The sequence below is a fragment of the Serinus canaria genome, chromosome 4 (assembly GCF_022539315.1).
Source record: "Serinus canaria isolate serCan28SL12 chromosome 4, serCan2020, whole genome shotgun sequence".
Taxonomy (NCBI): domain Eukaryota; kingdom Metazoa; phylum Chordata; class Aves; order Passeriformes; family Fringillidae; genus Serinus; species Serinus canaria.
Genome location: NC_066317.1, coordinates 31,168,525 through 31,183,002, shown reverse-complemented (window position 1 = coordinate 31,183,002; position 14,478 = coordinate 31,168,525). Strand labels below are relative to the sequence as shown.

The window sequence follows — 14,478 nt, the reverse complement described above, 5'->3', positions numbered from 1 at the left end:
CTAATGATGCCAAGCTTGTGGTTTTGATCCCTGTATGGGGCATTCACTTAAAAGATGGATATGACAATCCTTGTGAGACCTTTCCAACTCAGAATATTCTCTGAGTGTGTGTGTGTGTGAGTGTGAATAGCTAAAGAAGATAGTTTCAGCTCATTTTTGTCACACTTCAAGTCAGGCTATGCAGAAACATACAGCAACTTTGGCATAAATTTTTGTTGGTTTACATGCATTGCTTCTGTCCTCCTGAAGGTCTTTAGGGCAATATGTTACTGTGAAAGAACCATGAATTCAATAAATGTCACTTTTATTGTAGGACTTGAAAGTTTACAATTCCCACTCTTAAAAAGACCATTCACAGATCTATTTCTCACCTATCCTTGCACTGAACTACTGCCCTGCAGCCTTTTTGAGACATTCTGCTTTACCTCATGAGAGACACTAACATTTTCATCTAAGAAAACAATCAATGTCTGAGTAGCTACCAAGAAGTTGTGCTCCTTTATTCCCTTTCCAGACTTCCTTTGTTTCAGGATTTGATGGCTGGGCCAAGCAAGTCCTGGAGAAGGCTGCATGACTAGCCCAACACCAATGTGTTTGGGTCTTGTAATTTGCCATGGTGATATACCAGAAAACTTGGCTAAGTGATATTACTGCTAATAGACTTGAGAATTTATTTCTAATCATGGAAATTTCAAAAATAATCAATTGAATTTACATATCTTTATCTTTTTTACAGCTTTCTCCACTTCTCATTCCCTCTTCCCTCCCCATTCCACCACCATACAAGCATTACAGTCTTAATACAAGTAGATGTTTCTCATTCCAGACTGCATGACAAACTGGGAATGAGGAACAAATCAAGACACACTGTAACTGTACAGTTTTTTGTCTCACACCTGTCTACCGCAGACAGAAACTTAGAAACTAATCAGCTTGCTATTTCTCATTTCAGCTGTGAATGTTCTACAGGCAACATTTTTTCCCTCCAATCTCCAGTTCATATACACAACTTCTACTTGTCTTTCTCCGTGCTGAATTTTATTAAAGGTTGCAAACTGAATTACGTAAAAGCACACAAACATTTTGACATTAGACAAGAGCTTTTTCCAGCCAGACATTAACACTAAAATTCAGTTCAAGATGCTCAAGAGATAACTACTCTTTTTTAAACACTTGTCCTTTTTTAGGAATCACCACCACCACAACCAGCAGTCTACTTAAGTAGTCTACTCTTAAGCACTTTAATCAAAAATGAAATCTTCTCAGTAGGGACATGTGGGAGGTAGGAGCATATATCCTATCAAGACTTCGTTTGAAGGATCTCTTAAAAAAAAAAAAAAAAACACTTCACAATAACCTGGACTGTGGTTTCCTTCAAATTTTTAAAAACAATCCAAGCAGTAACTAAGTTAGTGCCAGCTGAAATTGCTCAAACTACAGGCAATGGAATCACAGAACTGTGTTGTACTACAGCCTGGCAATTGGGAAATGCCAGGTTTTATTATGGAACGACTTTAGCTGCAGCTCAGCAAACCTTAACATATTTTCTGCTAATCCAATATTCTTAGTAAAGAAAATAAGGGAAGCTTAAAAATATACAAGACTTCCTTACAGAAAGAGTAAACCAAACACCACTGGTGCATACACACAGAAATATCAAACAGCATGGTTGAAAAGAACACACAGCCCTCACATGACTAATGAGGAGGAAAAAGAGGTGCTTGTTTTATTAGACACTTACTCATTTGCTTACATCCAAAGCACTTATTGCCAAAGAATCCTCTGCCATCATAGTACAAAATTCAATTTTGATCTGAAAAATTTTGTTCAACTCTAAAGAGGTATTAACACCCTCTACAAGCCTGCTAGAACTTTGTTTTCTAAAGAAAATGCTAATTGGAAGCTCACTATTGGAGACATCAAGAATTACTATCATGCACATATGAAAACAGAACATTTTTTCCTTTGGACTACTGATAAAACATATATTATGAGACCAAAATGAATATATCTTTAATGAGATCTCTAAGTAGATTTGAATAAAAGTAGCAAGTTAAAAAAAACCAAAAAACCAAATATGCATGTCAAGTAAGCCTCAGTTCTGAAGTTTTGCTTTGCAGGTTTTAAGCCCTTTTGTCATTAAATTCCCATCAAATGAAAGGAGTAGAATGACTGGCAAATGAAGAATAACTCAAGCTGAACTGCCACTTCTAATAACCCAGTTTCCATTTAAACAGTGAGATGGCCGTAGGGTTTGGGAATTTGTCACTACCACGTACACCCGCTGATAGTAAAGTAAATGCAGATGAGATGAGCCAGTTTTAAGCAACATGCTCCTCTTTATCCCTTTGGTCATAGGAAAAAAAATCTATAGAGCTACTATGAAAATTAACAACTTATATTTTGGTTTTTTAATCTAGGATAAAATAACTGCTGTGCTTGTAAGGAAGGCACATAATTATTTTCAGCACTGCATGCATACACACAACAGAAATTTTCTTTTTTATAGATACCACTTACAAAGCAGACAGACACACGGTTTTCACAATGAAAATTTTTTGATCAAATCAACAGAGCAACTGCATTAGTCTGCCCATTAGCATTTAGGGATAAAGATTTAGCTTTTCTGCCCTGAGACATTAAGTTTTGCCTCAGGGAGGTCAAACACACAGGTCAATTAACAGCTCCAACAGTTGCAGCTATTTTAAATAGATATAGCATCCAATTTCAGATTTCAATGCAAATATACCATCGGGGGCAGGGGGAAGAAGTTCTAAGATAAAAAACAACCTAAAATGTTAAAATGTAATGCTCTTTAAATACCTTAGCCTTCATGATGAAAATAAGAGTGTCAAGTGGTAACTCTGTAAGTTCATTAAAAAGTAACCATGTTGCATGTTCCAAGATTTCCTACAGCTCATAACTGAGTGGATCAATCCTAGCCTGGCTATCACTTTGCTTCTCTCCTGTAGTACTCAAAGATTTTTTCCAAACATGTACATAGCAAAACTGAAATTCTGTTTTTTAGAAGAGTATATCTTCAACACATAGGCTGAATTAGTGAAACAAAACTAAGGATCCCTCCAAGTTCATTACCCTAAAAATAGAACACTGAAATTAGACTGCAGGTTTCATGGGATTTTCTTGCTAAGTAGATCTCAAAATATTCATTAAAAAAATGTAAAGCTACAGCTCAGAGTAACAGAAGGTATATTTTTAGTTTCAAAATATAATTTTTTTCTCTTTTTTAACATAAAAAATAGTAATTGTTAACTTTCAGGTTTAGCCCACCAAACATTATATCAGAGATGTGAAATGCTAGAGCAAGCACATTTTGCATTAGCATCTATATCCAAAAACTGCCAAACTGCCCATTAAAGCTTTTGAATGAATCATGAGGGGAAATGTCAAGAAGCAACTAAATAGGAATGACAGGCAAACAACCAAAGTGAAGATGAAGTCACATGAAAGGAGTGACAAAGGAAATCAGTGCAAAAGAACTGCAAAGTGCACTTCCAGTTAACCCAGATTTCACAATCTCCTGTTTGTGAAGTGTATTTTCTCAGGCACATATCTCCTGTAATTTTTGCCTGCATTGAGTATATGGTTAGCTAGCAGTATGGATTCTTTCAGCACGTAGCTCAAATTCAATTCAGTGCTTAGAATGACCAAAATACTGGGTCTAAACAAAAACTCTGCTACAAAGGAGACATGAACCAACTGCCTAGAAAAGGACAAACCGCCACCACAATGGTCCCTTGCAAATTAGTATAAAATGAATAAAGATTGTACTGGTCTAATTAAAATTATCTATCCACCTATAGATTTTATCTACCCACCTATAGATTTTGACCTTATGTATTTCCCATACATAACATCACTGGGTTTCATTAGACCTTAATTTAACTTTGCTGAATGAGTAAACTGAAATGCTGGAGCTTGACCAATCTCATCTTCCTCCTGATGCTCCATATAGGACAAATTCCACAAATACAGAAGAAGGCATAGAAGTGTATTCTTTGTATGCTTAAATGTTCAAATAATGCCAGACAACTTAGAAAAATATGCATTTAGAGTCTGGGTTAGGGCGAGCAAGTAAGAATCTGAGAAACATTTTGTTTCAATAAATTGGTTCCATAAAATAAGCAATTACAATTCTCAGCTCTCGACTGTAAATCTGAGCTGACACTAGAGCACATCCCTGCTAATTACAAACCATGTTAGATTTGTCAATTTGGCACCACTGGCACGAAAAGCTGATCACTACTACTTTCACAAAACTGAAGTAAGACTAAATGACAAACCCATATCCAATTATTAATTTTATATAAATTTAATACAACATGCATCGCCAAGCAAGAGCCACTGTTAGCTCTCTCCTTGGCAGTAGTAAATTTCTCTGGTGTTTGATGATGAAAATGAAGTGGATCATTTACATTTACAGACTGTGAATGCTAGGCAAAGAATTCTGGCATTAAACAGTCCTCAACTAACTTCAATATAAATTAATTCTTTCAACATCATATAAAAGGAAGCAGAAATACTTACTAGTACAGAACTTCATTTGCTTCATGCCTTTCATATCTAACAGTTTCACACATCAGTCTGAAAGAGAAGAAGTCAATTTTAGTTATGATTCCTATCAGTGTCACAAAGACTTCACTTTCTAAAGTTACTCAGCATTCCCACAGGTAACTCCAGCACTTACAGAAACCAACCACCAAGCAGATTCATAATTCAAGAGAACAAATTGTAATATCTAAGCATTTAACTTATTTGTTCATCCAAGATCAGATTTTATTTAGGACACTAGATGTAGCTGTTCCCATTAAAAAAATCTATAAAATAAGGAAAAATTATATTGATCTCATTTTCCATAGTGATGTGATAAAAGCAAGTAGCTTTATAAAAACAGTTCTGAATTTTAGAAATGGTTGGAAATGTGCTATGTGCAGCACTAATCAGAGATACAATATAAAAACTGTTCTCTTTCAAGTCAGGCCCAATAGGTAAAATTAGGAACTGTGTTGCCTGGTAAATCAATGATCCTCATTTTGCTAAAATTCAGCAACTTGAAAATTACCATGAGATTTTAATGCTAAAATCCCAGAGGGCTCAAAGTGGAGAGAATTTCCTGCAGGAAAATCCTCTGTCTAGAGGGGAGGATTAAAGTGCTTTCGTATTCACTGTCAGCCTGACAAATGTGGCATAATAGAGAGCAACTACAATAGAACTCACAACATACTAGGAAATGCAATGTTAACTTGATGTAGAAAAATCACAATGCCATTTCTGTCTACTGCCTTAAGGAAACAGCCCTGTGAGTTACCAGGGGGGATGGGGACAAAAGAAATCCCACTGCCTCCCCCTGGCCTTTCCATAGCTCTGAAGCAGACTGCAAACCCCAAGGCTATTTGACAGTCTGCAGACAGAGATTTACCTAAGAGGCTCATGAGAAAATTCAAATAAGGAACTATATTTAAATTCTGGAAATAAATTCCCTTTCCTCACATAATCCATCACCAGAATCTCGGTGTATCAATGACCAGCTGCCAGCAATAATATCATAAGCAGGCAAAAGCACTCAAGAATTGCTACTCAGGCAAAAAGTCTCCAAAAAGTTGATTTGAGACCTGTAAGAGTTGGTCTGGGTTTGACATAACAATCAGTTGCCATTTCCCAGATCATTCATTTCAATAGTCAACAGACTGTTACAAAAGTCACCTTAGCATTCATCTCTCAGGATTTTACTTATTACTTCAGCCCACTAAGAAATAATGTTTCTTCTATTCAGAAGTGGCAGGCTTATAGTGGTATCATGACTATTCATAAACCATTAATAGAAAACTGAGATCTTAATTCTGTTTGCAGATAGATCTAAAAATTAAGAATTAAGTTTTACTACCACAGCCTTTCCCACACCCTGGTAGTTTAGATCTATACTTTGGACCATCTTTGAGAACTTTTCTCACTGAAAAAATGTCTCTATTGTATGAAGTTAAGCATTATGTATTACATATCAATTTCAATCTTTTTCCATCCTGGCACAACAAAAAACTTTGAAGCGCAGAACAAATTTTTTCAGACACTTCCCTGCACCATAAAATTGGGTCTTGTCAAAATCTTTTACAGACACTGAAAAGCTTCTACCTCCTGGGTTTTCATCTTCCCTCTCTGATGCTGTTTTGGGAGGGAAAGGGAGCACAGACATGAAGTCACTGGTGAGAGGATACCAGAAGAGAAGTCATTGTTGGGAGTCAGATTTAAAATTTTAAATACTACTCAAGGATAGTCTGTGCCCTACTGGTCTGGAACGATGCTGGGCAATGTGCCAGGTAAGAGCAGGAGTCACAGGAAACAGAATCACTTTAACCAGCAAGTTTTGTTCCCCTCTGAATTGGGATAGAAGGAAGCACATTCTTGATAAAGTCACGCAAGTTCACCACTGGCACTGAGTTTTACAGCATCTTGGTCCCATTATTATGACAGCAATAGGGGAGAAAATGCCTCTTACAGAAGGCAGCCAAGCATTCAATTTTCATGTTACAATGGGACAGTTAGAAATTACAGTGACCAAGTTGTACAAACTAGATTGCTTCCTCTTTGAAAAACTGAATTAGTTCTGATCAATACTCGTGTCCAGTTTTTGCTCAGTCACTCAAACGTGATCTTTATCCACTTCCTTAACAAATGTAATAAATTACAGATGAGATCACCAGCAAGCCATACGGTAAGTTATTCACTACTAGGGGCTACATTGAATACATTGAGTTTTAATGAATCTCAGAGGTTTTTGTGGCATTCCACTGCCACAAGAAGAGCTGTATCCTAAAGGATACTATAAAAGCTTTCAGTCCAACATCTGCTGGAAGCCCGGTCTTTCCCATGTATGGTACTGTAAACAGAAGCTCCCTTTGAGGAATTCGCTATGCTGGGAGAGCGAGTTCCACACATTCCTCAGCAAGAACCTCATGCTGCACAGGAAGCCAAGAAGCACACATCAACATTCCACACAACCATATGTGCACACTTTGATCTTTGTAAACAAGTTAACATCAGTTTAACCCCAGCCATGCAAAACTTCACGTGCTCAAAGTATTGCACGTAACAACATAACACAAAATACTTCAACTGAATGTAACCATGACCTCCTTCCAAAGCAAAAGTAATTACAGAGACTTCTTTGAAGTTAACATTCACATTGTAAAATGTGTCTTGAGCACTTGGTAAGAAAGAAAACCCCGCCTTTTATTTTCTATGAATTACAGAATATTGGCTGGGGAATGTGGACTCCCACTGAATGACGAAGCAAGAGGCCAGAAATTAGAACCTAAACCAGCATTAATCAACTCAAAGCTGCTTCAGCAGCTTCAGATGTGGCAAATGTTGGCAAAGCTCAGGATATAAAACAGCAGTAATTCACTCTCTCTACCCATAGGGTATACAGGAGATGTGCTGGTCTCCTTCTGTGGCTGCCAGCCTCACACTGATTCCCAAATACCCCGAGAAACCTCTGCTGTAAGATGCGGATAGAGGACAACTGCAACAATTACTTAAGAATCAAACAAACACAAGTCTATATAGAAAAAAAAAATAGGAAGCTCTAGAAAGATTTGACTTGAATTAATTTGCTTCATGGAGCATTTTAATAAAAAGTGTGGATGACATTTATCAAATATCTTTACAAAGTATTATTAGCATGTGTTGTGCATAATGAGCCTAAAATTTCCACACAAAAGCAAGCACAAACTGAAACAGAAGCTGACAAATAGGCTCTGCTCTCATGACTACTACTATTGATGAAATCATATATTACATAAATGATTTCATCAATAGATGGGCTTGTACTCTGTATGTAAAGCATTTATTTCTAGTCCAAAAGTCTGAAAAGAAAACAAATGCATCCATACTAGATAGAAATAGGATGGAACAAATAGAGATACACTGTCCATGGACATACAAGGAGGAATCATTAGAAAAATTAAGGGAAGAAAAGTGATAGGCAGTTTGAGGTACACAAGAGTAGTATATGGTTACCAAAATTACTGCTCCTTTGCCTTGTCAGTGCATTAACATATATGGTTTTCAATGACACAGTATCATACCTTAGCTGATGCTCTCTCAGATTAGACAATGCTTCCATTCCATGCAAATATGAATACACAATCTCCAAGTCCTACAAAAATAAGGAAAACATTTTTAGCATTTTGAGTTTGATACAAGCTGTTAAAATAATGGTTTTAAAAGCATCCAAAGCTCTTTTAGGGGTAGTAGGGACACTTGAAGAGATTAAAGGCAAACTGCAAGAACACCTTTCATTATAATCGGGAACCACACGCGAGGAAGAATGATAGCATGTTCACATCAAATACAGAAACCTTTCTGCTTTTGCTGTCATTACTCTATGTCTAGGAAACAGGACTAGTTCAGAACTACAGTGAACTATTTTGCAACTATCACAGTCCTGCTTTCCAATGCCAACATCCCCAAAACTTTCATTTACTTTGTAAAGCAAGGTCATAAGAAATCAGTTTTTTTCATGTTCAGGGGAAAAGAAAAAATGTACAACAGAGTATAACAAAATACTCCATTGTACAGAGATAATTATAAAACTGTATCCTCTTCAAACAGAAGATAATCTACAATTTAAAAAGAAAAAAAAATGCTAACATGAACAGAAAATTATTGACATAATAAGAAAAACGAAATATGATCCTAATTATAATATGGTGAAGTTTTATATTCAACCATTGTGGACTTCCAATATCCAGCTGACAAAACATTAATAAAGATATGAAAACAACATCCAAGACTAAAACATCCTAAAATGCAACTGTGGAAACACTAAAGCCAGGCTAGTGGCTTTGCTCAAGTTATATTAAAATAACTACAGCATTTAAGAGAAAGCTTCAATGAAGCCAACAACCTCTATTTAGAGTGATTTAACTTTGGCTCGTGAATTTCATGCTGTTTCATCACCCTTTTTCTTATTTTAAAACTTGCTAGTTGAGAGACAAAATATGATCCATAATTCATCAAAAATCAGAGCAACAGTCCTCAACCACTAACTGAGGCAGACAAAGTTGAGAACAAACTAACACCAACACAACTCTCATAACTTACTATGAAATGATGTTTTTCAAGTAATGGAATATATCAAAGCTAGAAATTTATGGAAGATTTGATCCCTGTGAAATATCTGTGAGTTTAAAATTGCCTAAAAAGTACAGAAATACTTTTTGAGACACAATGAAAGAATGTTCTTTGGGCAAAGAGAAAAAATTGGCGTCGCAGAGAGAACTTGATTTTAAGAAAAAGAAAATCCCGTGAAATACATTAAGTGTGGAAACATGCTGTACTTGTTAAAACCATGGTACAGATCAGACAAGATACCAGGAGCTACACTCAGTGGCTAAGGCTAGATAGATGTCTCTCATTCTGTAACAAAAAGAAAGTCTTTTTCTCATAGCAGAAAAGGCAAATGTTCCATTTGAAAAAGCAGAAGAAACACACAAGCCAAAGTGCTGCAATTTCACTTCAATTTTGGCCCTTCTGTTCCCTTGCCCTCTAGAGGCTTTGGTCCTGTGAACAGCAGAGGGCACATCAAAGACAAAAGAAATTGGGATGGAGGGACTCTGTACATACAAGGCTCTGAAGAGAACACACAGCAGCTTGCCTTCTTGCTTTTTTCCCCTACAAATAGAAGTGTGTGAGAAGACATTTTGTAGTCAGGGACCTGCTCAGCAGCCTGTCAGGCTGGAGCAGGGGCTCCCAGGAGCCCTGAGCTGGCAGCAGGGTGAGATGGCAGCCAGACAGTCCCCGTGGCACCGCTGCTGTGCATCCGGACGTGCCGCACTCCACGGCACCAGCCAGCAGCTGCCATGGGAAGCTGGGAGGGGACCACTGAGGCTCAGATGCTCATAGCAGCATCTCACATGGGCAAGAGCCTGGCCAGAAAGTGCTGCTCCAACCCATTTCCAGCAAGTCTCTATAACAGCAAGCAGAGAAAAAAGGAGAGTAACTTTCTGCCACCATCTTTCTGTAGAGTGGCAGAGACTCTCTGCTGTAAAGTATTCACGGAAGAATAAACAGAGAATCAATAAGGATGCTGGCTTACAGAGCCAGGAGAGGACCCATGGGCATGTGGTTTCCAAAACTGATGGGTGACACAAACCTAGTGACCAACCCTACAGATGTTACAAAGGAGTGATGAACACAGGTTGTGTTCCAAGAGGAATGCAGCTGAAGTGACTCAGTGCAGGGGGAATGCATTAAATCAGGGAAGGGAGTCATAGAACCATAGAACAGTTTGGGTTAAAAGGGATGTTAAAGATCATTCCAACTCCCCTGCCATGGGCAGGGTCTCTTTTCACTAGATAAGGTCGCTCAAAGCCTCATCCAGCCCAGCCTTAAGTCATTCTGACCAATTTCACAAGCAAGAGGATATGCTTAGTGAACTCCTTTTTTTTAAAGTAAGTAATTCCCTTTCAAAATACAAGCATACTTGTCAAATATTTGCAAATACAACAACCCATAGGCCCCCAGATTAGGAACTGCAGATTGTGAAGGTCCTTGACTTTAAAAAAAAAAAAAAAAGGTATAAAAGAGATTTTTTTAAAAATCTGAAAAACTCTAATAAAAGGGAGAGGTGAGGAAAAAAACATAGTTAATTAAGTCTTTACTTGTGCTTCCATCATAGTTGCTGGCTAAAGATACCTCATCACTGAGAGAACTAAGGCAAGGGGCTTTTTCCAGTTTGAAAAAAGAAAGAAAGAAAGAAAGAAAGAAAGAAAGAAAAGAGCAGCAAGAAAACATTCTAACATCTCAGCTGCCATGCACTGGATATTTCTGACAAGTGCCAAAGTGAGCTGCTGCCCATTCCTTAAGCAGTTTCTTTCCAGAGACTTCTGGCAGGGAACAGCTCCCTCTAGCACCAAAAGTTTGGCATTGAAATTGAAGTATCAAAAATCCAGCAACACTCCTTTCAATCAGCTTCTCCACAATACTGCAAAGTACAAAAAACTACAGTAGAGTCAAAAAAGCAAATATATATTCATGTGTGGTCAGTAGGCTCTGCACACTTCAAGCTGCCTGCAGCATAAAAGAGGAGAAAGGCAATGCAAAAAAAGCAAAATCAGAATGTCAAGATATTGTTGTTAGTTCACATCAGTTTTCCATTTATCTCAGGAAAAACTGTGCTGTGCTTACTTGGCAAAAATACTCCTTATTGAACACAAATAGCTGTTTCAACTTCTTAATTCAAAGTGAATTGACAGAATGCAAGAGTCCTTTGGAAACATCTGTGCCAAGCATTGCAATATCCTAAACAGACTCCAAGTGCTTGAAATGAAATCTTTTCACAAAAATAACACACACACACACACACAAACTTAGGCATGTAAGCTCTTAAAGTTTTTGCTTTTGATATTCAAGACACTTGACAAAAGCTAAGCTTCTCAATTTCTCAGGAAAAGAACTCCATCTCTAAAGGACATGAGAAGCCTCCAGATTTATGCCGACTGGTGAAGCAAAACCCTTAAAGCAGCAGCTAAAGGTAAGCTCACTGTGACTTACACCAACTCTGCTGCCAGCACCCCTGAGCCCCAGCTGATGCCCAGGATATGCAGAAGTAGGCAAGTGACAGAAGCACAGATGCTTCCTTGGATGCTTCCTTGGATGCTGCTCTCACAAGGCATGCTCCCAAATAACCACCGGAGGGCAGAGCGAGCCACCGAAACTTCAGAGACCGTCATTCTCCCTTCATTGCTGCGAATAGAGCTTTGCCAGAGTTCGAACACGCCAAGAGGAGCAAAGCTAAACCATCACCACTACAACAGGTTAAATATTCTGCTACAGGAAGGACTACTTACCCAAAAGCGCAGAGGAACTACCAGCTTTCTGCTTCCCAGTCTTATCTAGCCGGCAGAATTAAAAAAAAAAAACCAAAAAAAAAAAAAAAAAAAAAAAAAAAAGAAAGAAAAGGCAAAAGCCATGCAAAGCCTCAGCTGATCTTGCTACACAAAGGTTGTGGCAACAGCTTGAAAAAACATCTCCGAACCCAAAAATTAAATGCAAAGCACAAATTAGCGCAGCTTTTAAAGCATGTTTTTTATTTAAATGAAAGCTAAAAGACTGAAATCTAATCTACACTGAAATCTGTACTGCAGCCAAAGTCATATGCTTGGGTTGCTGTGTGGGAAGCAGCACAAAATTTGTTTAATTCAGTGTTATTTCTTAATTTACTTGTTTCTGTGGTGTCAGATGGATCACTTTAAACTTCTGACTGTGCTTTGAAACAAAACAGAGACACTCAAGTTTTAACACAGCTCAACTTCAATTAGATCTGCAGAAACATACTGGTCTGCAACCTTACCTCTGCTCTCCATTCTAATAAAAATCTCTCTATGTTTATGCCCAGACTTTCCTATCCATTTGCTCCAAACATATTTGCCATTTACACAAACCAGAGAAACTCAACGTAGAATGCTGGCCCCAAACTCATAATAGCTTAATGAAGACATTTTTTCCTTATTAAGATGATAGAGATGCGAAAAATTGCTATTTTGGACTGAAAAACTTAAACCTCTCTAAAAATTGTAAGCTGTTTTCAGTCCTGGTTTGCATTAAGGTGTGAAACTACAGGCCAAAGTCAACTATTCATCCCTGCCACACTTAAGCAAAATCCTGAGAAATTCATTTCTCTCCAAGTAAGAAATTCACTCATTTTTGTGATGTGGCAAACGAGCAGAGAGCAGCTTTCATCTTATAATAGTTTGGTTTCTTTCAAATCAAAAGGAAAAATAGAAAACAAGCTAACCTCTTGACTCACGGTCTTGAAGGATAGAAAAAAAAAGCAACTTTTCAAAGCACCTAATATTCACCTGAGGCTCAAAAAGATCTGAGTGCTGAGAAGGCAACGTATTTTGAAAGGTTATTTTTAAGAGATCAGCCTGTCTTTTATTTCACACTCAGCCAACCGCCAGGAGAACCAGGCTCCAAATGGTGCACTCTCCCCACATCACACGTGGCCCCTCCAAAACCCACCCCAAGCCCAGTTTCACTGCTGTGAAGACAGGAGGTCCCACCAGGTCCCTCCATGCTGATTCCTCCACCTCCCTGGCCCCAGGGTGAGCACCTGCTCGAAGGGACCCAACTTTGAGCTGCTCTCTTGGCAGCACGAGGCTCATTAGCTCCAGTGTCGAGGTCACGGAAGCAACCCTCCTGCAGCCTGGAGGAGGTGGGACCTCTAAGTCTTTGATGGGTTTCAACAGACCATGAAACTGCTGGCAGGAAGAGAGGCATTTCTATATGGCTGGCTGAACAGTTATTCTAGCTCAGACTGGGACCTTCCCAAATTGTCATGTACTAGCAAGAGCAGCAATGCCAAATTTTTTCTTCTTATTGAGCAATGAAGCCACAGTCCAAACCCAGGTTGTTGATGTCCTGCCTCTCTTTAACATTGCAATTGTAGGGTCCTCTCTTTTTCCCTTTTCTTCACACCCCCAGCACCTGAAATCATATGATTCTCAGCCACTAAGGTAGCTATACCAAGCACTTATATTCCTTTTTTTTCTCCCCCCAACCTCTACTATTGACTTAGTGCTGGCCTGTCAGGCTGTCTGTACTGGCTCACTGAGGTCAAAGCAGTGCCAGCATCACCAAAAGAAAGAGACTGGACCACAGCAACATCAATCCTATTTGGCCTACAGAAATCTTCCATGTGCACAGAAGAGCTGTGGCCACTCCCACGTAGGTTTGTTCACATCTGGCTCACACTGAAATGCCAGGCTCTCACCCAGAGCAGCTCAGATGACACAAGTCACTGCCTCCAGAGACAGCAAAGTGGGCAGGCAGGGCAGGCATTGGGGGAGCACACGAGCTACCCCAGCCAAACCTCCCTCTGCAGGCAAAACCTGAGGGGGACTAAACACTCACCTAAGGGTGAGCTCACATCTTGCAAATACTGACCTGCAAAACACAGGAACAAACCACAAAAACTGACTTCCACAGTGACAGAGGAATCCAGTAGTGCTGATACCAAAATCACTGCCATGCATACATGAAGAGAAATATTTCATCTTCACCTCCAGTGTGCCAGCAGTGGAAAAAAACCCAAACACACTCCTAACTGCTGTGCAGGAGCATGCCCAGGTATGTACACACTTATCACTGAGCCATAAAGAGATTAAAAAGAAGTATTTGTCTGCACATTTTTAACATTCTTTTTCTTACACCAGGACCTTCAAATTCAGGTGGGGGCACTGCCACATGGGAAACCTGCCAGTATCCAACCAGTTAGCCTACCAATTTCATTTTTCTTTTTAACTTTATTGTAAGCTACAACAACATTTTTCTGCAAGCCATTCCCTCTATTGTACATAAAGATCTGTGGCTTAAAAAATACTAAAGCTTAAGTTATTGGAAATAATTTATTGATGCTGAATTGGCAGCTATATGAGAAGAAATTAAATATTTAAT

The 14,478-nt window shown here is 38.6% G+C and overlaps 1 protein-coding gene across 5 annotated transcripts in view; it reads right to left on the bottom strand.

Annotated features, from left to right (window-relative positions):
- RAPGEF2 (Rap guanine nucleotide exchange factor 2) overlaps window positions 1-14,478 on the bottom strand; it is a 181,921-nt gene that overhangs the window by 116,595 nt on the left and 50,848 nt on the right. For all 5 annotated transcript variants that reach the window (XM_030238869.2, XM_050973636.1, XM_050973635.1 and 2 more), the window contains exons 2-3: window positions 8,106-8,176; window positions 4,549-4,605 (exon numbers count right to left, since the gene is read on the bottom strand). In XM_030238869.2, coding sequence (XP_030094729.2) covers window positions 4,549-4,605; window positions 8,106-8,176 — 128 coding nt within the window. The remainder of the gene's footprint in view (window positions 1-4,548; window positions 4,606-8,105; window positions 8,177-14,478) is intronic.